At 37.9% G+C, this 25,907-nt stretch overlaps 1 protein-coding gene across 1 annotated transcript in view; it reads left to right on the top strand.

Moving 5' to 3' along the window:
* Positions 1-25,907, top strand: part of TMC1 (transmembrane channel-like 1) — a 186,453-nt gene that overhangs the window by 134,672 nt on the left and 25,874 nt on the right. The window contains exons 14-15 of the mRNA XM_006835003.1: positions 1,614-1,742; positions 21,289-21,356. Of these exons, the coding sequence (XP_006835066.1) occupies positions 1,614-1,742; positions 21,289-21,356 (197 nt within the window). The remainder of the gene's footprint in view (positions 1-1,613; positions 1,743-21,288; positions 21,357-25,907) is intronic.

The following is a 25,907-nucleotide window of genomic DNA, read 5'->3' on the forward strand; positions in this document are numbered from 1 at the left end:
TTTATAGCGAGAATCATTCCCACCCCTTCAATACACAGGGTAGACAGGGATGGGCAACTTGGACATTGGCTACCCAAAATGGAAGGGCTACAAAGGCAATAAGTGACTGGCTTACAAGCTTTCAAGAGGGAGCCTAGATCCAGAGGGCACGGAGGAAGGTAGAATCTCCACTGAGTAGTATCCAGTCTGTCTGGGTGGGGCTGATGAAAAGAGATAGGTTTCTAGTGGTACAATAGTGAATAATTACTATCAGGACTGACTGTGAGGGATGGAAATGTAAAGGTGGATGTTTTGTAGCAAAAGGATGGGAGGGATTGACTTTACAGTCTAGGAGCAGAGGTCCCTTGGCCATCAAGGGAAAAGAGTGAAGTGCGAGACCCTACCCAGAGAAGCAGTGACGCCAGAGATGGAGACAGAGACGATGACATGGAGAGATGGAGCATCTGGGAACTCTATACCCAGAAAGGAAGAGAGGCTGTGTGCTGATGACTGAGGAACAGGCTTGCAGGGTATACCCTTTGGTTGGCTGATGATGCATGGAGGGGATTGTAACCATGACAATGAAATGTTATATGATAGGATAAATGTAAAGTTAATGTTTTTCCATGTAAACTATCACATAATTCACAATAAAACACCTAAAAAAAAAAAAAAAAGAGTTATACCAGTTTAATTTTTCCAGTCAGTTATGACAGGACCCATTTATCACAGCCTCACAAGTGTTGATACACATGCAGTTTCAACTGGTTATTACTCTGTGAAGCAAACCCTTGTTGTTATCATTTGCATTTTCATTATATGTGAGTTTAGTTTCAGTGTTTTAATTTGCTGTGTATTTTCTTCTGTGGATTTCTTGTTTATTCTATTTTCTATTTCCCCTCCGTATTTGATTGTCTATATATATCTTATACTGATTTGCAAATGCTTTTATTGTGTGTTAGGAATGTTAATCCTCTGTCAAATATGTTGCAAATGTTTTGTTTTTTTAAGTTTGTCTTTTAACTTTGTAAATGGTGCTCATTTTCAGATACACCTTTTAAACTTTTGTAGGGTCCATCATTTGCCATCTTGTTTTTGCTCAGACAGAATAGACTTTAGATACAGTGATTTTGAAATTGGAAATAATTACATTTTGAATAATACGTTGTTGTTAGGTGCCATCAAAATACTTCCCACTCTTAGCGACCCCATATAGGGTTTCTGCGAAGCAGCTGGTGGGTTTGAACTGTTGAACTTGTGATTCCCAGTCTAGTGCTGATTATACAATGCCACACCAGGAGTCTGAATAATACATAAGCAAACCATTTATGTACTAGATATGCCTTTGTTGTTGCTGTTTAGAGCCATGGAGTTGGTTCCAACTCATAGCGACCCTATGTGGGGTTTCTGGGGGGAGCAACATGTGAGTTTGAACTGCCAACCTCCGGCTCAAACCAACCTTGTGGTCCAGTGCTTATAGCACCACACTAGGATTCCAGATATATCTTAGTAGTTACTTTACACTTAATTGTATTCTTCAAGATTATCATTTTTTTTATAACAAGACACAATATCAATACTAAAAGCACTTGAAGACAGAAATATACATTTTAACAAAAACAATATCTCAACAGGAATTTGTGCGGCTGACTGTTTCCGATGTTCTGACCACCTATGTTACAATCCTCATCGGGGACTTTCTCAGGGCATGTTTTGTCAGATTTTGCAATTATTGCTGGTGCTGGGATTTGGAATACGGATACGTAAGTATGTTAATTTTTCTCTTATTAATTGATTCCTTTGGGATTTGTCATTTAAGAATATCAGGCAAGAGGAGATATCTTACATTTTAGGGAACGGGTTTTCTTTTTTTGAATGTCAATAAAGACCAGTGAGTAAAATTATAATGCAGTGGAGGCCAGGGTTGAATACCATTCTAATAACATTAGCACAGGATTGTCTAGATGCTAAAGCAATAAACCTCAACCTGTCAATTAGAACATGGAAATCAGTAAACTTTGGTCCTATAGTCAGCTCTATTTCCATGCAGCTTGTTGAGACAGGGGAAGATGGAGAGTATCAACTGCACATGCTATTAATTCTTTGACCTTTACTAAACAAACACTTAGACAATAATTATGCCACTGGGTAGTGTATTGGGTAATAAAAGGATTCAATAAATATGGTTCTTGCAAAGAAGTCAGTTTGAGGACTAAAGTGTACCTGATCCAAGCCATGGTATGTTCAATAGCCTCATATGCATATAAAAGTTGGACAATGAATAAGAAAGACCGTAGCAGAATTGATGCATTTGATTTATGATATTGGAGAAGAATGTGAAAGGTACTATGAACTGCCATAAGAACAAACAAATCTGTGTTGGAAGAAGTACAACCAGAATGCTCTTTAGAACCTAAGATGACCAGACTTCATCTCTCATCCTTTGGATGTATTCACAGGAGGGACAAGTCCCTGAAGAAGGGCATCATGCTTGGTAAAGTGTAGGGTAAGCAAAAAAGAGGGAGACCCCCAAAAGATGGATTGGCACAGTGGCAGCAGAAGTGACTTCAAGCATAGCAGCAACTGTGAGGATGGTACAAGACTGGCATTGTTTCATTCTGTTGTACATAGGGTCACTATGGGTTGGAACCAATTGGAAAGCACTTAACAAAAACAAGCATCACAAAACTTATACAAGCTCAGCAGAAACACAGCAGGAGTCTATGGAAGTTTCAAGGAAGACCCTGTGAGTTTGCTGATCAGAGTTTTGACAAGCAGCATGGCTGAGTTCTGACAGAGATGACTTCCTTTCCAGTAACAATAGTTCAGGTTTCCCTGGACCCCAACAGTGTTGACTCCAGTAGCAGCTCTCTCTCTATGTTCAGTCCCAGGACCCCCACAAAGTTGGAGGGCATCAATAGAACAAACATCACTCTGTGGTCTAACACATCTCCAACCTTCCAACTTTCCTCTTTTGCCAGTAGAGAACTATCACCTGAGGGGTGATGCTACTCATATGCTTAAAATCCTTCAAGAACTAACAGACACTTAGACTGTATTTTAGATCCCTTTCTAGGACCTTCAATTTCCTGTGATCTTCTTCTTTCTCCATGATCTCATCTCCTATCACTTTTGCCCTTCCTTGCTTGTTAAGTCTCCTTTCTGAAGCTCAATCAAGATGAGCCTTGTGTTTGCATTAGCAGTTTCCTCTAGAGGGCCACTGCCCTACAATTTGTCATGACTGATTGCTTCTTGTCATCAAAGTCTCCAGTAATATGTCACCTCCTTAGAGGTCTTCTCTGATGCTTATTTTGCTCATCAGACATTTGTTGTTGTTGTTAAGTGCCATTCAGTAACATTTGACTCATAGAAACTCTGTATAAGGTTTCCAAGGAATAATTGGTGGTTTTTTACTGCTTACTTGGTGGTTAGTAGTCCAGTGCTTATCCTACAGTGCTGCACCAGGACATACTATTTAATTTTTTTTCAAAGTTTTAAATATTATTGTCTATTTCCTTTTGTTACAATGTATGCTCTATGAAAGCAGAGGCCTGACCCCTGTGATTAGTTCTGCTTGTCTCATGGTAGGAGGTATATCAATATATGTTGATTAAACGGGTTAAGTGTTGATCTACCTCATTCTAGCACCATCATGGTAGCACAATATATTGACAGACTTCCCCTCCCTCAGGACTGTACCAAGGGAGTCAGTTCCAGCTTAGTGTTTTTGAATTAATGTTATTATATTTTGCCTCACAGTGAAGACATACCCTTTACTGCTGATTTCTCTCCTTGCCATGCACTGTAATCTCTGGAAAAGTCCTTCATTCAAGGTTTTCAAAATCCCAGGTTAGATCCTCTGCTTGACTATTTAACTTTGAGATCATACATTTTATTAGGTCATCTCTCTCATGCTTACTGAAAGTGTCTCCTCAGATGAACAAATACGGTTAGGTAATGTACTTTGATGCAGACAGTGAGGTAATGTTACAGATTCAGGATGCTGTTGCATTGCCTTCCTTTTCCTGTTGTGAGGTAGTCTGTTGGCTTAGTTTCATTTATTTATTTCATGCCTGATTCAGCTTTTCTGAGATAGTCATAAAAATTGCCATTTCATTCTTAGACCATTGCTTGGGTTTTGCTTGGCTTTTATGCCTTGCTGTTTTCTTCTTAAGTGGCAAATATGAAGTCAATATATATGAATACCCAAAAGCTGTAACTAAGTGACTTTATTTATTATTTGCTGAGTGCTGACAGTACTTTGGGGTAGGTACAAAGTGGAGGGCAAAAAGATGAGTGTCTGTTTTAGAACATAAAGAATTCTCTTCCATATCACCTTCAGAAGACTCTTTGGAGGGAAGATCATCATCACAACACATTTGAAAATATTAAGATTAGGTCTTAGAGATGGAGTCTATTATCATTGATAAAAGGATATTGAGATGTAGAAGATCTTGTCACATATTTTGAACTTGCCATCAGGAGGTACCAGTCCCTGAGAAGAACATTCTGCTTGGTAAAGTCAATAAAACACAAGTAAATATCTTTCTAGTTTTCTTTGCTTTTAGCCAAGACCCATCTGATCTCAGTAATGGTATCCCTCATGGCACATCCTCTTCTGAATCCAGTTAGAATTCCTGGCAGCCCCCTGTTCGTATACTGCTGCAATCACTTTTGAATTATGTTCAGCAACATTTTATTTGCTTATGATATTAATGATATAATTCGATGATTTCTATATTCAGTTGGGTCACTTTTCTTTGTAGTGGACACAAATATGGATCTCTTCCAATTGGCTGGCCAGGTAGCTATCATCCGATTTCTTGGCATGGATGAGTGAGTGCTTCCAGTTCTGCATCAGTTTGTTGAAACGTTTTAGTTTGTATTCTATTGATTCCTGTAGTCTTGTTTGGGGCCAATGCCTTCAGTGCTGCTTGAATGTCTTACTTCACTACCATTGGTTCTTGATCATATGGTACCTCTTGAAATGATTGAACATCAACCAATTCTTTTTTGGTATACTGACTGTGTATTCCTTCCACCTTCTTTTGATGCTTCCAGCGTCATTCAATATTTTACCCACAGAATGTTTCAAACCCATGCTTGAATTTTTTTCTTCTTTCAGCTTGAGAAATGCTGAGTGTGTGTTTTTCTTTCGGTTTTCTAACTACAGGTCTTCTTTGCACATCTCATTATAATGTTTAACTGTATCTTCTCAAGTCACCCTTTGGGATTTTCTGTTCACTTCTTTTACTTCCTCATTCTTTCCAGTAACTTTTGTTTTTCTGTGTTCAAGAGCAAGTTTCAGAGTCTCTTCTGATATCCACTTTGATCTTTTCTTTTTTCCTGTCTTTTACTTTTTTTGTGGATGATGTTCTTGATGCCATACCACAGCTCTTCTGCTCTTTGATTATTAGTGTCTAATGCATCAAATTTGTTCTTAAGATAGTCTCTAAATTCAAGTAGGATATACTCAACATCATATTTTGGCTCCTTTTTTCTGCTGACCCTCTACTTTACCAAACATGATATACTTTGCCAGGGACAGGTCCCTCTAGACAACATTTCCAAAGTATTTGAGGTGAAGTCTTACCATTCTCACTTCTAAGGAGCATTGCGGCTGCATTTATTCCAAGACAGATTTATTTGTCCTTCCGGCAGTCCATGGTACTTTCAATATTCTTTGTCAACATAATAATTCAAAGGCATCGATTCTTTTCAGTCTTCTTTATTCATTGCACAACTCTCACATGTATATGAAGCTATTGAAAATACTATGGTTTGGTGCAAGTGCACATTAATCCTCAAGGTGACATCTTTTTTTTTTCCTTTAACACTTTTAAGAGGGTTTTTGTAGCATTTTTGTCTAATGCAATATGTTGTTTGATATCCTAACTGATGTTTCCATGGGCATTGATTGTGGATCTAAGTAAAGTGAAATCCTTGACAACTTCAATCTTTTCTCAATTCATCATGATGTTGCAAACTGGTCCAAGTGTGAGGATTTTTGCTTTCTTTATGTTGAAGTGCAATCCATATTGAAGACTGTAGTCTTTGACCTTCATCAGCAAATGCTTCAAGTCCTCTTAACTTTTTATCAACCAAGGTTATGCCATCTGTAGTCCACAGATTGTTAATGAGTTTTCTGCCAATCCATGCCCAAATCTTTGACATATACTCTAGTTTCTCAGATTATTGATTATCACACAAGTGGACAAGTATGGTGAAAGGATCCAATCCTGATGTACACTTTTCTTGATTTGAAATCACACAGTATCCCATTGTTATGTTTGAATTACTGCCTCTTGATCCATGTACAGATATTGCATGAGCACAAATTTTCTGGACTTCCTATTCATTATGTTATCCATAATTTGTTGTAATCCACATAATTGAATGTCTTTGTATAGTCAATGAAGCACAGGGACACATTTCTGGTACTCTCTGTTTTCAACAATGATATTCTTTGTTACATGTCCTCTTCTGAATTTCATTCCTTGTCCATGTACTGTTGCAACCATGTTTAAATTATCTATAACAAAAACTTTTGTGTCATATTAATAATACTGTAAAATTAATAATCACCTTTCTTTGGAATGGGCACAAATATGAATCTCTTCCAGTTGCTTGACAAAGTAGGCAATTTTTTTGGCATAGATGCATAAGCTCTTCCAGCATTGCATTGTTTGTTGAAGCCTCTCAATTGGTATTCTATTAATTCCTGCAGGCTTGTTTTGCACCAATGCTTTCAGTGTAGCTTAGACATCATCATTCAATATCATTGATTTTTTTTTATCACATGCTACTTCATGAAGTGGTTAAACATTGACCAATTCTTTCTGAATCTATATTCCTTCCATTTTGTTTTGATGCTTCCTTTGTTATTCAATACCTGTCCCATAGAACCTTTCAATGGTGCAACTCAAAGTTTGAATTTTTATTCAGTTATCTCAGCTTGATAAATGCTGAGTGCATTCTTCCCTTTTGGTTTTCTAACTCCAGCTCTAAGCACACATCATTGTAAATATTTGTCTTCCTGAGCTGTCCTTTGAAATTTTCTGCTCAGTTCTTGTACTTAATTATTTCTTTGTTTTGCTTTAGTTACTGTACATTCAAAATCAAGTTTCAGAGTCTCTCCTGACATCCATATTGGTCTTTACTTTTGGTGCTGTCTTTTTTTAATGAACTTTTACTTTCTTTATGTATTATGTCCTTAATGTCATACTATGACTGATCTGGTTTTTGGTCATTAGTGTCCAATGTGTCAAATATATTCTTGAGATGTCTTGTAAATTCAGTCTCATCTGTCAGTTTTGCTATACTGTTGTGACTTGTGTAATGCTGTTATGTTGCAAGTTATGTCACGGGTGAACAGTTTCCAACTGAACTTCAAGACTAAGCTAGACTAAGACGAGGACTTGGTAATATACTTCTGAGAAAAATGGGCCAGTGAAACCTTATGAATAGCAGCAGAACATTGCATGATATAGAGCCAGAAGATAAGCTCCTTAGGTCAGAAAGCACTCAAAATCTAACTTGGGAAGAGCTGCTTCCACAAAATAGGGTCAACCTTAATAATGTGGTTGGAGTAAAGATTTTAAGACCTACATTTGCTGATGTATCACAACTCAAAATGAGCAAAAACAGTTTCTAATATCCATGGATAATTGAAACATGGAATGTACAAAGTATGAATCTGTAAAAATTGGACATTGTAAAAATTGGAATGGAATGCATAAAGATCAATATCTTAGTTATTAGTGAACTGAAATAGACTGGTATTAAACCATTTTGAATCTGACAAACATACTGTCTACTATATTGGAATGACAAGCTGAAAAGGAATGCAATGATATTTGTTGTCAAAAAGAATGTTTCATAATCTAGCCTGAAGGACAACACTATCAGTAATACTATATTATCCTTATGCCTACAAGGAAGACTAAGGAGCTCTGGTAGCATAGTGGTTATGAGTCAGGCTGCTAACCTCAAGGTCAGCAGTTCAAAACTACCAGCTGTTCCATGGGAGAAAGATTAGGCTTTCTGATTCTGTAAAGATTTATAGCATCAGAAAAACTATGCAGGGTCGCTATGAGTCAGAATCGACTGTATGACACATAACCACCACCACCACAAGGAAGACTAGTTATTTCATCTATTACTCAAATGTATGCATTAATAACTAATATGAAAGATGAAAAAATTGAAGATTTTACAAAATTCTACAGTCTGAAATTGCTCAGACATGTAATAAAGATACATTGATAATTACTGGTGATTAGAATGTGAAAGTTGATAATTATTAGAGATTAGATCAGTAGTTTTACAACAACAGAATTGGTAGTTGGAAATATGGTCTTGGTGATAGATATTAAGCCACAAATGTGATAGTATATGATCAAATTTTAGAAGATCAATGACTTATTCCTTCAAAATATCTTTTTTTACAACACTACAAATGACAAGTATATAGATGCACCTTGATGGACAGACTACATAGGAATTGAATCAACTGCAGCTATGAAAAAGATGATGGAGAAACTGAAAATTTCCAATCACAACAAGACCAGAGGATGACTGTGGATCAGACTATCAACTTACCATTGCAATTTCTAATTGAAGCTGAAGAAAATTAAGAAAATCCATGATAGCCAAAGTACAACCTTGATTATATCCCAAACTGAGATTTGGTGGTAGTGGTGGTTATATGCTGTGACTCATAGCAACCCTGTATAGGGTTTTAAATGCTATAACTCTTTACAGGAGCAGAAAGCCTTGTCTTTCTCCCACAAAATGGCTGGTAGTTTTGAACTTCCAACCTTGAGGTTAGCAACCCAACTCATAACCACTATGCTACCAGAGCTCCTTCAAACTGATTTTTAGAAGGAGCTAAATAATTTGCTCAACAGCATGTATTTGGTTAGTATGAACTAGAAGCCAAACCTATGTCTTTCTGGCTGTAAAATCATCAACGAGATTTCCATGGAGCTGACGCTATACAATGTTGTTGTTGTTAAGTGTTGTCGAGTCAATTTCGACCCATAGCGACCCTGTGCAGGGTTTCCGAGGCTGTAAATCTTTACGGGAGCAGACCGCCTCATCTTTCTTCTGCAGAACCGCTAGTAGTTTCGAACTGCTGGCCTTGAGGTTCGCAGCCCAACTTGTAACCACTACACTACCAGAGTGCCTTAGAAATTAAGTTCAAGAAATTTCCAGATCTATGTATGCCAATGTAAGTAAAGCAAAAATCCTTACCACTGGATCAATAAATAGTATCATGATAAGTGAGAAAAAAAGATTGAAGTTGTCAAAGACTTCATTTTGCTTACATCCACAATCACATCTCATGGAAGCAGCAGTCAAGAAATCAAATGACATACTGCATTAGACAAATCTGCTGCACAAGACCTCTTTAAAGTGTTCAAGGGCAAAGATTTCCTTTTGAGGACTAAGGTACACCTGACCCAAGCCACAATATATTCAATAGACTCATGTATGTGAAAGGTGGTCAATGAATAAGAAAGACCATAGAAGAATTGATGCATTTGAATAATGGTGTTGAAGAAGAATTATTAAAAGTACCATGAACTGCCAGAAGAGCAAACAAGTCTGTGTTGGAAGAAGTACAGCTAGAATGCTCCTTAGAAATCAGAGTGGTGAGACTTCATTTTTCATTCTTTGGACATGTTATCAGTAGGAACTCCTACCTAGAGAAGGATATCATGTTTGGTAAAGTAGCGGGTCAAAATAGAAAAATAGAAAGACCCCTAACAAGACAAACTGATATAGTAGCAGCAGCAGTGGGCTCATGAGTAACAACGGATGACCCAGCACTGAGTGATGTTTTGTTCTGTTGTGCACAGGGTCGCTATGAGTCAGAACCAACTCAATGGCATCTAATTCATGATCTAACTTGTGACTCTTACAACTCAAGGTGCTCCCAGACACAGACAGGTTAATTGCAGTAGAATGGGATTAGTAGCTCTGGTAGCGTAGTGGTTACGAATCGGGCTGCGAACCGCAAGGACAGCAGTTCGAAACTACCAGCGGCTCCGCGGGAGAAAGATGAGGCGTTCTGCTCCCGTAAAGATTTACAGCCTCGGAAACCCTGTTCAGGGTCGCTATGGGTCGGAACTGACTCGACGGCACTTAACAACAACAACAACATAGAGTTAAAAGATAAAATTATGCTTTCTAGCTAGAAATATTCCAAGAAGACACTACGTAATAGTCCAAGAAGATGGCATGAGAAACAACCTTAGGAAGTCATGGGTATCCAGTGAGGTGATGAAAACATGAGACAGGAATAGTACAGCCTGTATTTGAAGTTTTACTTGAATTTGTGGAGTGGGATCTACAGTTAGGTGATTCTTAATCTCAACTAATATTTAAGTGCAAAGCCCAAGAGTGCCAAATTATCCAACTATGTAAAAATAAGGTTTGTCCTAGAGCAGTGGTTCTTAAATTTGAGCTTGCATCAGAATCTCCTGGAGGGATTGTGAAAATACAGGGGGTTTGATATATTTCATTTGGGGTGGAGCCTGAGAGTTTGGTTTACTAACTAGTTCTCAGGTATTGTTGCTATTTCTGGTCGTGGGTACATACTTAAGAACCTTTTCCCTAGAGCTACATGTGGCTATACAAATACTTAAGATGTGGGAAATGGGATTTGTATGAAGATTAGGCAGGTTATTGCAATGATAGAATTCTCTCTGAGATCCTGAATTGCATTTCGTGGTAGCCACAGTCTGGCAGTATGCCCCAAATAACTAAATCTACAGAGTGAGAATTTTCCCAGTCTTTTTTAGTCCAATGATCACCATATGTCCTCCCTCTGGGTAGATGGTTGACTCTAGCCCACTATAAACAAAGGTCCAAAAATAAAACAAGATTATTTTCAATCCCTTGGCTATTATGAACTTCAGTCCAAATGCAAATGTCTCCTCTGTTGCTTACTCCTAGAAATCCTATTAGGAATGTGTGGCTTTTAGTAAGTTTGTGGCACTTATCCCCTTGAATCATATTTTTATCTCAGGTTTAAGAAAGGTTTTTTTTTTTCTTTTTCCCAAGCCTTTTGTATTTTAAAGGTGATTAAGCAAATATGCTTCACAGTTATTTACAGGTATATCATTAAAGCAATATTTTAAAAATGTTAAGTCTAATCTAATCTCAAGGAGCTCTGGTAGCGTAGTGGTTACGAATTGGGCTGCGAACCATAAGGCCAGCAGTTCCGCGAGAGAAAGATGAGGCATTCTGCTCCCGTAAAGATTTACAGCCTAGGAAACCCTGTACAGGGTCGCTATGGGTCGGAACCGACTCAACGGCACTTAACAACAACAACAACAACAATCTAATCTCACATGCTTTAGAAAAGTCTACCTCTAAAAGAGTGAACATTGAATTTTATTCTGTCTGTCTCTCTCTATATATCTCTGTGTGTTTGTGTGCATGCAAATGCATAATTTTAAATTTTTTTGTCTTTATTTGTTTGATTTTTGAAGTCGAAGTTTTTGAGTTTAATGCATACAACATTATATTCCTTTTGTAAAGATTTTCCAAAGAAACCATTTTTTAATGTTGTTGTTGTTGTTCTGTGCCATTAAGTTGGTTCCAACTCATAGCAACCCTGAACAGGGTTTCCGAGGCTGTAAATCTTTACGGGAGCAGAAAGCCTCATCTTTCTCCACGGAACAGCTGGTAGTTTTGAACTGCTGACCCCGAGGTTCTCAGCCCAATCGTAACCACTACGCAACTGGGTCTAATTTTCAATTAATTAAAGATTTTAGATTAGAAAGGGGTCTTGGAAATTATCTGGTTCGGGGATCAACAAGATTCTTATGTAAGGAATTAAACCTATTTACTGCCATCAACTTGATTATAATTCATAGCTACACTACAGGACAGAGTAGAACTTCTCCACAGGGTACCCAAGGCTATGAATCTCCACCAAAGCAGATTGGCACATTTTTCTCCTGAAGAATGTCTGCTGGGTTAGAACCACTGATATTTTGTTTAGCAGCCAAATGCTTTAACAACAACACCACTACACCAGCTGGGCTCCTTTATAGTTAATATTTTAGCCCTTGTGGGCCATAAGGTCTCTGTTTTTAGCTTTTCAATTCTGCTGTTTTAGTACAAAGGCATCTATAGACAATATGTAATGACTGGGTGTAGCTATGTTCTAATAAAACTTTATTTACAAAAGCCAGTGGCAGACTACTGTAAAGGTAGAAGTTTTGTAACAAAAATGGGGGAGTAGTTCATCTTACAGTCCAGAAACAGAGGACATTAGGGCCATCAAGGGAGAAGAGCACAAACAGAATGCAGGACCTTATCCAGAGAAGTAGCAACACTAGAGATGGAGGCAGAGATGAGGACATGGAGAAAGGGAACAGCTGAGGACTCTAGATTCATGGAAAGAAGGGACTGAATGCTGGCGGCCAGAAGGCAGGTTGTTTAAATTATTATATATTCCTGAGTGTTTTTGTGTATACCCCCCTTCCCTCCCCCCAAAAAAACAACAACAACAGAGGAAATGGAAGCAAATACTATTGAATGATGATTCATGGAGGAGATTGTAATCATTGCAATGAAATAATGGTGTAAAGCCCATGTAAACTATCACTCAGGTCACAATAATAATAATAAAAGAAGATAGAAGAAGAAAAAAACTGGTGGCAGATGAAATTAGGCACAAACCACTAAAGCCAATGATAAACTGAAGAATACTACCAACTTCATTAGTCTGATATTGATCAAATATACAATTAAGATGCATTGATAATTACTGATGGTTGAAATGTAAAGTTTAAAACAAAGAGGAAGAATCTATAGTTGGAAAATATGGCCTTGGGGTTAGAAATAATACTGGAGATTGCGTGATATAAATTTTCAATATCAATGACATTCATTGCAAATACCTTTTTCAACAACATAAAAGGTGACTGTATACCTGGATCTCACCAGATGGAATACACAGGAATCAATTAGACTACATCTGTGGGAAAAGATGATGGAGAAGCTCAATATCATTAGCCAAAACAAGGCCATGGTCCAACTGTGGGACAGTTCATATGCAAGTTAAGGCTGAAACTAAACACAAGTAAAACAAGTACACAAACTACAAAATGTGACTTTGAGTATATCCCACCTGAACTTAAAGACCTTCTCAAGAACAAATACAATAGACACTAATAATCAAAGACCATAAGAGATGTGGGATGATATCTATAACATCACACTCGAAAAAGGCAAAAGGTCATTTAAAAAATAGGAAAAAAAAAGAAAAAAACAAAGTGGATGTCAAAAGAGACTGAAACTTACTCATGAGCATAGAGAAGCAAAAGTAAATGGAAGAGAAAGAGGTGAACAGAAAGCTTCAAAGGACAGTTTAAGAAGACGAAATAAAGTATTTTAATGAAATGTGAAAAAAAAGACCTTGAATTAGACAAGTGAAAAAAGAATAGGAGCAGCATTTGTCAAGCTGAAAGAATTGAAGAAAAAATGTAAACCTCAGATTGCGGCTTAAAGTATTCTATGGGAACATATTAAATAAAATCAAGACAGTGGAGGAATACTCAAAAGTCCCAAAAAGAATTGGTCAATGTTAAATCATTTTAAGGGGTACCATATTATTAAGGGAGTCCTGGTATGGCACTGTGGCTAATGCATCAGACTGCAAAGTCGTTTAAACTGCAAGGTTTGTGGTTCAAGCTTACCAACTGCTCCTTAGACACCCTATACAGGGTCTCTATGGGTTGCAATTGACTCGACAGCACTTTACAATAACAACAACATATTATCAAGAACCAGTGGTGTTGAAAGAAGAAGTCCAAGCTTCACGGAAGGCATGGACCAAATACAAGACTCCACGTATTGATGAAATACAAATGGAAATGTTTCAACAAACCATTGTAGCACTGGAGGAACTCACTTGTTTATGCCAAGAAATTAGGAAGACAACTATCTAGCTAACCAATTGAAAGAGATCCATATTTGTGCTCAATTCTAAAGGAATGCGACCCACTGGAATATGGAAATATTTTAACAATATCATTCATATCACATGCAAGTAAACCTTTGCTGGAGATAAGTCAAATATAGTTGTGGCAGTACAATGTTAGGTAGCTGCTAGAAGTTCAAACAGATTCAGTAAAGGACACAGAACTAGAGATCTCATTGCTAACATCATGTGGATCTTGGCCAAGAGCAGAAAATACCAGAAAGATGTGTACTTGTACTTTATTGACTATGCAAAGGCATTCAACTGTGGGGATCATAACAAACTATGAATACCACTGTGAAGAATAGGTATTCCAGAACACTTAATTATGCTCATGAAGAACTTGTACCTAGATCAAGAGACAGTCATTAGAACAGAACAAGGAAATACTGGTTTGAAATTAGGAAAGATGTGTGCCAAACTATATTCTTTCACCATATTTTTCAATTTGTATACTGGGCAAATAATCCAAGAAACTGGATTAAATGAAGAAAAATGTGGCATCAGGATTGGAGGAAGACTCATTAACAACCTGCAATATGCAGATAACACAACCTTGCTGACTGGAAGTAAAGACTACAAAGTTTACAGCCTTCAATATCAATTGCAACTCAATGTAAAGAAAATAAAACCCCTCACAAAAGGACCAATAAATAATACGATAAATGCAGAACAGATTGAAATTGTTAAAGTCTTCGTTTTGCTTGGATCCACAATCAATGTTTATGGAAGCAATAATTATGAAATCAGACAATGCATTGCATTAGGCAAATCCACAGAAGAATACTTCTTTAAGGCGTTCAAGACCAGAGATGTCGCTTTGAGAACTAAGGTGTGTCTGACCCAACCCATGTTTTTTTTCAGTCATCTCATATGCATGTGAAAGCTGGATAATGAAAAAGAAAGAACAGAGAAAAATAAATGCATTTAAATTATGGTGTTGGTGAAGAATACTGAAAATACCATGGAGTACCAGAAGAACAAACATATCTATCTTGAACTATAGCCAGAATGTTCCTTAGATGTTTGAGGATGGCAAGACTTCATCTCTCATACTTTGGACAAGTTTTCAAGAGGAGTCAGTCCTTGGAGAAGAATGTTTAGTAGAGTGGAGGGTCAGCAAACAAGGGGAAGACCCACAAAGAAATAGATCAACACAGTGGTTGCAACAATGTACTCAACCATGAAAATAGTTGTGAGGATCACACAGGATTGGGAAGTGCTTTTTTCTTTCTGATGTATATAAGTTTGCATGAGTTGGAACTGACAGGACAGCACCTAATGGTAACATCAACAGCTGTCCCCAAATTGGCAGTTCGAACCCACCAGCTCCTTCAGCAGAAAAAGATATGGCAGCCTATTCCGTAAAACTTTCAGCCTTGTAATTCTATGAAGCAATTCTAATTTATCCTCTAGGGTTGCTGCAATGCCAAATGGACTCAATGGCAATTGAGGAAATACACACCTAGAAGTTTTCATTGTTTCATTTTCAATACTTTGGTGTGTTTATTGGTAATACTTTTTTCAGGAAGCCATGGTTGAAGGTTTGATTCTTGAACTGGTACAGAGAAAAACGATTTCAAAGCTATAGATGGCTAAGGACATCTGATTGACCATTTTTCAGAGTATTCTGTGATCACACGGGGTCCCAGGAGAAGATGTAGGCGATCCATAGAAGTACATTTCCACCAAAGGAAAAAGACTCATAGTTAACACTTTCAAGAATAAAAGCAATTCCTTTTTCTCTATTGTTGATTTTAAAACAAAAGCTGTCAACCAAGCCTTTTTGCATCTTGCAGATACGCTGCAGACAATCTGCAAATGAGTGAAACAGTTTTTATATCCTTTAGCAGTATCTTGAATAAATTTATGTTGAATTTATCTAGGCTATCTTTGTCCTGCCTGATATATAACACTATTTATTATTTTACTATGCATCATCTTATAATTCTATTTTGTTCTATAACTCTTCTTGTTATATGCTACCTCCTATCTCCCCCCAGAATCTGTTGTAGGGCAATTGCTCCTATGGAGATGAGGCTTAAATTTATGAGATTCTTGGGCCAAGTGTTTGAAGGTTGTGAATAGTTTTGTCAGCATTCCAAATCTGAAGCCCATTATCTTCTTGCAAATTTTTTTTATCTGTACTATGAATAGTATTGGAGGACTACTGGTGTGGCTCTGTAGGATCAGCACTGGACTGCCAACCATAAGGTCAGCAGTCGAACCCACCAGATGCTTCTTGGAAACCCTATACAGGGTTGCTATGAGTCTGAACTGACTCAACGGCACTTAACAACAACAATGCATGTAATTATGTTCCCTCCCATATGTATTATAAATCGCAATCCCTATACCAGTGGTTATAATCTCCTTTGGGATTTTGTTGTGGCTGTTGGTATGTTAAGAGTCTATTATCAGTGTACATTATGTTTTATACTAATTACATTTGAGATATAAAAAAGCAGATTAGGACAGAAAAAAAGCAGAGATGGAGGAAGATATAACCACATGATTTCTAAGGAACCTGGGAGAAGAAATAGGATTTTCCCCCAGAAAGGGGAAGCCCTAAAGTCCATATCCTGAATTCAGATTTCTAGTCTCCTAAACAGGAGTTCTGTTGTGGTGCTGTGGGTTAATGCACCAGACTGCAAAACCGTTTCAGCTGCATGCAAAGTTGGCCATTCAAGATCACCAGCTGCTCCTCAAAAAACCTATGGAGGATCGCCAAGGGTCAGAACCCTCGTTGGCATATAACAATAACAACAACAAGCTGGTGTGGCACATTATCTATGGACCACAAGTTCAGATTGAACCACAAGGTCAGAGGTTCAAACTCACAAGCCGCTCCTTTGAAACACTATACAGGGTCATTTTAAGTTGGAACTAATTCGACAACATGTAACAATAGCAACAATAAACTGGTGTGGCACTATAGGGTCAACACTGGACAGTGAAACCTAAAATCAGCAGTTCAAACCCACCAGCTGCTTCTTGGAGCCCTATACAGAGTTACTGTGAATCAGAACTGACTCAATGGCAACAAAATTACAAAAAAAATTATTAACAACAAAAACTAAGAAAATAAATTCCTGTTTGTTAAAACTACCCACTTGTGGCATTTCTGTTATAGCAACAGTAGATGATTATGATGGGGCCATGGTTTGGAAAGAAAAGAGATTCTTGGGTCACTTTTTGTGTGTATGTGTGTGTCAGGGGAAAGACTTATTATAAGGTTATACTTTGTCTGAAACTACACCTGAAAATGTCAGGATTTGAAGCAGAGCTAGTGACCTGCCACTCTGTTTTCTCTCTTTTGGTCTTTATTTCATACATACTGCTCTCTGAGTTATGCTGTGGCGCTGTGGGTTAATGCACGGGACTGCAAAGCCTGCTTGAACCACAAGGTCATCAGTTAAAATTCACCAACCACTTCTTGAAAACCCTGTACTAGGTTGCTGTGGATCAGAACTGACTCGACAGCACTTAACAACAACATTCACTTATTACCAATTAATTAGTTTCCTTTGAATTCTCTTTCCCAAATTAAAAAGAAGACTGTTTTATTGCCTTTGCTAATTACTATTGACCCTATGATAGACGCTTTCCTGCTAGAATTCCTAATGGTTCACTGTAAGTTTTTGAGGGGACCACCCTAGGACAGATGCCCACCTTGGTTCTTATTGGTTATTTGTTATTGGTATCCCCTCTGCAAAAAGAACTGCTTGATAGAGCTGTCCTGAGCAAGTTAGTGTTATCTAAGGGGAAGAATTTAATAACTTCTTAAACTTTGTTATAGTTCTTTCACTTGAAGAAAGAAATAGAAACCATACTACTGTAATACACATTTAATAGCTAGTCTTAGTTTACTGGTTGTTTCCTAATCTTTTCTCTATAGTTGATAAAAATCCTGAATTTATTTATATTTATTTCTTAACATTGGTGGTAGTGGTGTTTGTGTGCCACCTAGCTGGATCTGACATATAGCCACTCTGTATAGGGTTTTCTCATTCACTGTCAAAAAGAACATATCCAGATCAGTCATGAGGTACAACGCTGTCTGTGATAGGATAATATCCATGCGCCTACTGGAAAGACCAGTTAACACCACTATTATTCAAATTTATGCAACAACCACTAAAGCCAGTGCGGATGAAATAGAAGAATTCTACCAACATTTACTATCTGAAATTGCTCAAACATGCAAGCAAGATCATTACTGTTGAAAGGAATGCAAAAGTTGGGAGCACAAAGGAAAAATCAGTAGTTGGAAATATGGCCTTGATAAAAAAGATGCTAGAGAACAGATGATAGAATTCTGCAAAACAAATGGTTTGTTCATTTAAACACCTTCTTTAGAGAGCATAAGAGATAACTATACATATGGACCATGCCAGAAGGAAGGAATACATAGAAATCAAATTGACGACATCTGTGGGAAAAAATGATGGAAAAGCTCCATATATTCAGTCAAAACAAGACCAGGGGCAAATTGTAGAACAGACCATCAATTACTCATATGCAAATTCAAACCGAAGCTGAAGAAAGGGACAAGTCCACGAGAGCCAAAATATGATCTTGAATACATCCCACCTGAATTTAGAGATCATATGAAGAACAGATTTGATACATTAAACACTAAAGACTGAAGACCCAATGAGCTGTGGGATGATATCAAGAACATCATCCATGAAGAAAGCAAAAAGTCATTGAGAAGACAAGAAAGAAGGAAAAGGTCAAAATGGATGTCAGAAGACAAAGTGAAACTTGTTCTCCAGTGTAGAGATGCTAAAGCAAATGGAAGAAATGAGGAGGTCCAAGAGCTGAACAGAAAATTTCAAAGATCAGCTCGAGAAGATAAAGCCAAATATTACAAGAAAATATGCAAAGATCTGGAGTCAGAAAACCAAAAGGAAATAACACGCTCAACATTTCTTAAGCTGGGGGAACTAAAGAAAAAATTCAAGCCTTGACTTTCGTTATTGAAGGATTCTTTGGACAAATTATTGAATGATGCAGAAAGCATCAAAAGAAGATGGAAGGAATACGCAGAGTCACTGTACCAAAAGGAACTGGTTGATGTTCAATTGTTTCAAGAGGTAGCATATGATCAAGAGCTAATAATACTAAAGGAGGAAGAAGTCCAAAGGGCATTGAAATAACTGGCAAAGAACAAGACACCAGGAATTGATGGAATAAAAATTCAAATCTTTCAAGAAAGTGAGGTGGCACAGGAGGCACTCACTTATCTCTGCCAAGAAATTTGGAAGACAACTATCTGGCCGACTGATTGGTAGAGATCCGTATTTGTGCCCATTCAAAAGAGAGGTGACCCAATGGAATGCGGAAATCATCAGACAGTATCTTTGATATCCCATGAGAGTAAAGTTTTGGTAAAGGTAATACAGAAATGGCTAGAAGCATACATTGACAGAGAACTTCCAGAGGTTCAAGCTGGATTCAGAAGAGAATGTGGAATGAGGGATATCATTGCTGATGTCCCATGGATCTTGGCTGGAAGCAGAGAATATCAGAAAGATTTACTACACCAAGGCGTTCGATTGTGTGGATCATGACAAGCTATGGACAACATTGTGAAGCATGAGTATTCCTGAACACTTGATTATGCTCATGAGGAATCTGTACATGGACCAAGAGGCAGTTGTCGAACAGAACACGGGAACATTGAATGGTGTAAAGTTAAAAAAGGTGTGTGACAGGGTTGTATTCTTTCACCATACTTATTTAACCTGTATGCTGAGCAAATAATCCAAGAAGCTGGTTTATATGAAGAAAAACATGGCATCAGGATTGGAGGAAGACTCATTAACAACTTGCGATATGCAGATGATACATGCTGAAAATGAAGAAGACTTAAAATATGTACTGATGAAGATCAAAGACCACAGCCTTCGGTATGGATTGCATCTCAATGTAAAGAAAACAAAAATCCTCACCCCTGGACCAATAAACAACATTCTTATCAACGGAGAAAAGATTGAAGTTGTCAAGGACTTCATTCTTCTTGGATCAACTATCAACACTCATAGAAGCAGCAGTCAAGAAATCAAACGACGTATTGCATTAGGCAAATCTGCTGCACAAGACCTTTTTAAAGTGTTGAAGAACAAAGATGTCAGCTTGAGGACTAAGGTGCACCTGACCCAGGCCATGGTAATTTCAATAACCTCATATGCATGCGAAAGCTGGACAGTGAATAAGGAAGATCGTAGAAGAATTGATGCATTTGAGTTACGGTGTTGGAGGAGAATATTGAAAGTGCCATGGGCTGCCAAAAGAACCAACAGATCTGTGTTGGAAGAAGTGCACCCAGAGTGCTCCTTGGAGGCCAGAATGACCAAACTTCGACTCTCATACTTTGGACATACTGTCAGGAGGAACCAGTCTCTGGAGAACGATTTCATGTTTGGTAAGGTGGAGAGTCAGAGAAAAAGAGGAAGACCCCCAGTGAGATGGACTGTCAATGTGGCAGCATCAATGGACTCAAGGGTGGCAACAGTAGTGAGGTTGGCCCAGGATCAGGCAGTGTTTCGTTCTGCTGTGCATAAGGTCACTATGAGTTGATACAAATTCGATGGCACCTGACAACAATAACAACATAGGATTTTCAAGGCATATATGTAAATCTTTATAAGAGCAGAAAACCTCTTTTTTTTCTCCAATGGGGCAACTACTAGAATTGTACTATTAGCCTTGAGGCTAGCAGCCCAGCTCATAATCAGCTATAGTACCAAAGCTCCTTTGTTTACCATTAGAGCATAATTTTCTCTCATGTATGCAAATATTCCTGTAAAATGATTGTAATTAGCTGCAATACACAGTATAGTCAAACTATACTAGGTTTCCTTAAGCAGTGTTATATACTTAGATGGTTTCATCTTTGCTCATTAAAATGTATCTGTATTTCTGATGACTTCATTAAGACAAATTCCTTTGTATGGCTTAAGATGTAGACTTGCAGGGTCAGAGAGAATAAGATTCTAAAATCTTGTAATTGCTTTTCTAGAAGTTTTTTTATCATCTTTACTTTTCCCAGCAGTGTATGAGAGAGCCTGTCTGCCCACACATTCACAACATTGAATGATAACATTTTAAAATGAGTCTTACTATGCCAAAAGAAAAAAGGTGCTTTCTTGTTATTTTTGTCTAATGATTTGTTATATTGATTGCTCTGCTAATGTGTCTGTAAAAAGTAGCTGAGAGTCTAGCTGGGTCTATGTAGACAGTTGCCTGTTAATTTTCACTGTTTGAGATGCTAATCCGATGAATGTCTGTGTCTCCTTTAGCCCTCATATACGGAATTTGACATCAGTGGCAATGTCCTCGCGCTGATCTTCAACCAAGGCATGATCTGGTACGCTAGCAGTGGACAGTTTTCACTCTGCCACAGTCTGCATGGTCACTTACTGCAGGAAGTATCAGAGGAGACCACAATTTGTGTCTAACTCATTTGCTTTTGCAAAGTGGATGGGACTGATAGTTTACATTTTTCCTCCATGCCTTAAACCTAAATAGTTTATGTATTTTTTTCCATATCGTAAGTCTTGGTGTAGCAGTTGTTTGTCCCCACCAGTCACTTGTTAGGAGAAAGATGAGTTGCCCGCTTCCATAAAGGTGTACAACCTTGGAAACCCTAAGGGAAAAGCTCTACTTTCTTGTATAGAATCTCTGTCAGAGGGGAAACAACTTGAAGACAATAGGTTTATCTTAAATCTTGGCTTTCCAAGACAAATCTAATGGTTTCACAGGGCATCCTTTGTCAAATATGAGTCTATTTTGTGGCTGGTAGATTTCTCTAGGCGATATAAGCAATTAATATACTTGGCTGCTTACTGGAAGATTAGAGGTTTGAACCCATCCAGAGGTGTCTCAGAAGAAAGTCTTGCTGATCTATTTCTGAACAGTTGGTCACTGAAAACCTTGTGGAGCACAGTTCCACTCTGTCATACAGACTCCACAGTAACTGGTTTACCAGTAGATTTTTTTTTTTGAAGGCTGCCATATTTTTATATTGAGGATCACACAGTGAAATACCCGTGATCATATTACCATGTGTTAAATATGAAATAAATTAACTTAAGGCCTCTGAGAGACTAGTTTAATTGTGTCATCGCTACTGAATAGATTTAAATACATACTTGAGAAAGTATCTTAACAAGTCCTGTTGTTTATAGAAATAAACATGTGTTAGGAAGGACATGTTAAAAATACGTATGATCTTTACTTTGTAACTCATTTGGTAGAGCTATTTGCACATCAGTGTTATTTCCTTTAATGTATAAAGGGCTGTCATATCCTCTGTGGAATGAAAGCATTCTAACTGTAAACCCTGACAGGTTAAGAAGTACTGATACAGTAGAGGAAGTTTTTGAGTTTAAAAATTAAATCACAGCATGTTATTCATCTGGAGACCATGTGTTGTAGAAATCTGTCACTCTTAACTAGAAGTTACCCAACCCTCATACCTAATACATACCTAATACAACTAAAACAATACACTACCAACCACACCATCGTTCCATGCACAAGTATCAGTGAGTAGCCTCATTTTTTGAACAGGCTACATATATTACTCAAATCCTTCCACCACAGCTGGCTTGAATTACTAAACATGTACATGCTGACAGACTGTACCTCTCTGCAAATGTTAAAATCGTCTTGCTTCAGTCATGTAAAGACCACTCTCAAATGCCCCATCGTCCTGCCATGGAAACTGCCAAATTCCTGTGTCTCACTGGGTGAATAAATATTAAAAACAAAAAACAAAAAACACTTTATTTTCTGCATTGCCAGGTATATCTAAAAATGCCCTTCTTTTCTCCTCACGTTCTAAATTTTGTAAGTTACGACTTAATGTGTCTAGAGGACCACTGAAGAGTGTTGTTGTTGTTGTTATGTGCCGTGGAGTCAGTTCTGACTCATAGCAACCCTGCAAAGGGTTTCCGAGGCTGTTAATCTTTACGGGAGCAGAACGCCTCATCATTCTCCCGTGGGTGTAAGACCCCCAAAAGCCAAACCCACAGTTGTCAGATTGATTGTGACGCATATTGACCCTGAAGGACAGAGTGGAATTGCTCCTTAGAGTTACCAAGACTTTCAATCTTTGCAGGACCTGACAACCTCATTTTTATTCCCTGGAGCAATTGTTGATTTTGAACTTCTGGCCTTATGATTATCAGCCCAATGCTTAATACACTATGCCACTAAGATTCCTTAAGAAGTGAAAGAAAAGCATTCTTTATTGTCCATGCAGGAAGGAAAATCAAGGAGGTCCAAGGTTTAACTACTGACCAAGAGAGTAAAGCCGGTTACTGTCAGTGGGTTCTGGAACATTCCTTTCCTGGAGGGGATTCTGCTGTGATGGCAGAAAATGGCTAACACTGCTGTTGGAGTAATGAGAAACCAGTGCCTTTTATTTCTGTTTTCTAACTCCCTGGCTCTTACACACAGTGCCATAATTCCCTCAGGCCTGGTGTGTGCCATTTGTGCAGACATCTGCTGCCTGTCTATTGTGTTCTCTAAGAGTTGAGACAATAGTTCAGCTTAGAAATCCATTTTTTATTGTCAGAAAAGCCATTGTGATGGCTCTCCTGGCTGCTTTTACTTGTAATTTTGAAACCATTTAGTCCACTATTGTTCATACTATAATCCTTAAAATCTAAAATTTGTATCCAGTTCTCCCATAGGCAAATCTGTTAACAAAATCTCTCACCCATTGTTCTATAACTTTCTATGTATTTATTCTTCAGACAATGGTCAAGTTTTGCTTCTGGCTAGTTTGACAAGAACTTTAGGAAGTGATAAAGTTTCTTTGAATGTTCACAGCTATCCATATACTTTCTAGAATCTCAGAAGCAAAAATCCGCAACACAAGAACAAGACAAACCCAATTATTCACCATCACATCAACTCTCTGCTCAAATATTCTTTTCTCATCTCCCAGGAAGTTACTGAGGATGTGGGAAGCATGGTAACAGTGTTTAAATGTGAGTTAGAAGGTTCATCTTGCCGAAGGGGACTCACACAGGGCAATTTCATTAAATTATGAGGCAAGAGGGTCTGATGCCCATACTTTGCCATCATCTACAAAAATCACCAAAACAGCTTGGAGATTTTGTGTCAATTTGGTTGGTTTGTGACTAGCAATAGCCAATTCTGCTTTTGAAGTTGTTATGTAATGCAGGGATGATTTACATCAATGCTATTCGAGCAAACACTTATAGGCAAAATCCATTTTGGCATGATATTTTGGCTGCAGTTATCAGCACACCTTTACATCACACACTGATTTCTAACATAGACACCATGGATTTGTGTAATAATATATTTCAAGAATGACATCTCTATCATATCAGAGTAGAGAGAGATAGCAGATCACACACCGTGAGAGAGAAGATAAGTTTCAGATAGTGTATGCCAAACACTGCCTAATTGTGTATTCTCCACCCAGTTCCAGAACCTTTTTTTCTACTTGTTTTCTCAGTTCACAAAATGTGACTGTTTTACCTGCCATGTAACATGTCCCGGAGCAGTAAGGGGAGTAAATAAAAGAAATTTCCATTTGTTTTGATCTTCTTGGAAGAAAAGCATTTTATAAAGTGCAGGTTTTACATTGATATTTAACTGACAGATGATAGAATCAAGACTGGATAAGGGACTTAGTGAGCCAAGTGGATTGTGAGTCATGAGCACAGTTAGGATGAGTAGAAGGCTCAGACATCACTGTACTGGGGACAGCTTTCCAAAGTTAGGGCTCTTGAGTCATTTGTGCAAAATGTCTCAGTGATATTTATTTTGAAATTTATTAATCTATAGATGCACATAACTATAATATGTATGCACATATCCATGCACGTGGAGTGTTGGTGTGGCACTATAGGCTAAGCACTGGACTCCTAGCCACATGGTTGGTGGTTCAAACCCACCAACCACTCCTTAGAAATCTTATAATGAGTTGCTGTGAGTAGGAACCTCCTCAACAGCATTTAATAACAAGATAACAACAAAATGCATGCACAAATACAAACAATGCATATATATGTATGTTGTTGTTGTTAAATGCTGTCAAATCAGTTCAAACCCATAGTGACCCTGTATAGGGTTTCTGAGGAGCCTCTGCTGAGTTTGAACTGCGAATCTGGCAGTTTAAACAGTTCTGCAGTCTGATGCATTAACCCACAGTGCCACACCAGGACTCCATGTATATTTATAGGTAAAAATAAATGTGGTTTGACACCAGTCTGTGTTTTGAATTATATGTAAAATTATGTCTTAAGGTGGACGAAACTGTGCTGAATGAAATGTATCCCCCAAATCTTAGTGTCCTACCAAGAAGAAGAAAGAAAAGAAAAGAAGTTTATTTCTTATTTACACTACATATCCAATGTGAAATGGTGGAGAGATTTGCTCATAGTAATAGCCCCACTTTGGAGACCCACAATGAAAGAATAGAACCCATCTAGAACATTGCTGGTCACAGTAATAGGGGGAGAACAGAATGAAAGAACATGTGGAGTTCATGCTGTTTCCACCTACGAGAGAGATACTTGATCTCTGTTCATATTTTATTGGCCAAAACAAGTCAGACATATATCTAAGCCTGATTTTTAGAAGAGTATCCTTATCCTACAAGTATATTACATCACAGCTATGGTTGTGGTTGTTGTTGTTAAGTACTGTCAAGTCTGTTCTGACTCAAGTGACCCTATGAGTGTAGGCTTTCCGAGGAGTGACTGATGAATTTGAATAATCAAACTTTTGGTTACCAGTTCGATGCTTATCCTACAGTGTCACACCAGGACTCCACAGCTGTAGTGCTGTTGTTAAACACCATCAAGTTGGTTCTGACTCATAGCGAACCTGTATAAGGTTTTCGAGGGGCAGTTGGCGAGTTTGATCTGCTGAT

Source organism: Chrysochloris asiatica, unplaced genomic scaffold (genome assembly GCF_000296735.1).
Source record: "Chrysochloris asiatica unplaced genomic scaffold, ChrAsi1.0 scaffold00014, whole genome shotgun sequence".
NCBI classification, from domain to species: domain Eukaryota; kingdom Metazoa; phylum Chordata; class Mammalia; order Afrosoricida; family Chrysochloridae; genus Chrysochloris; species Chrysochloris asiatica.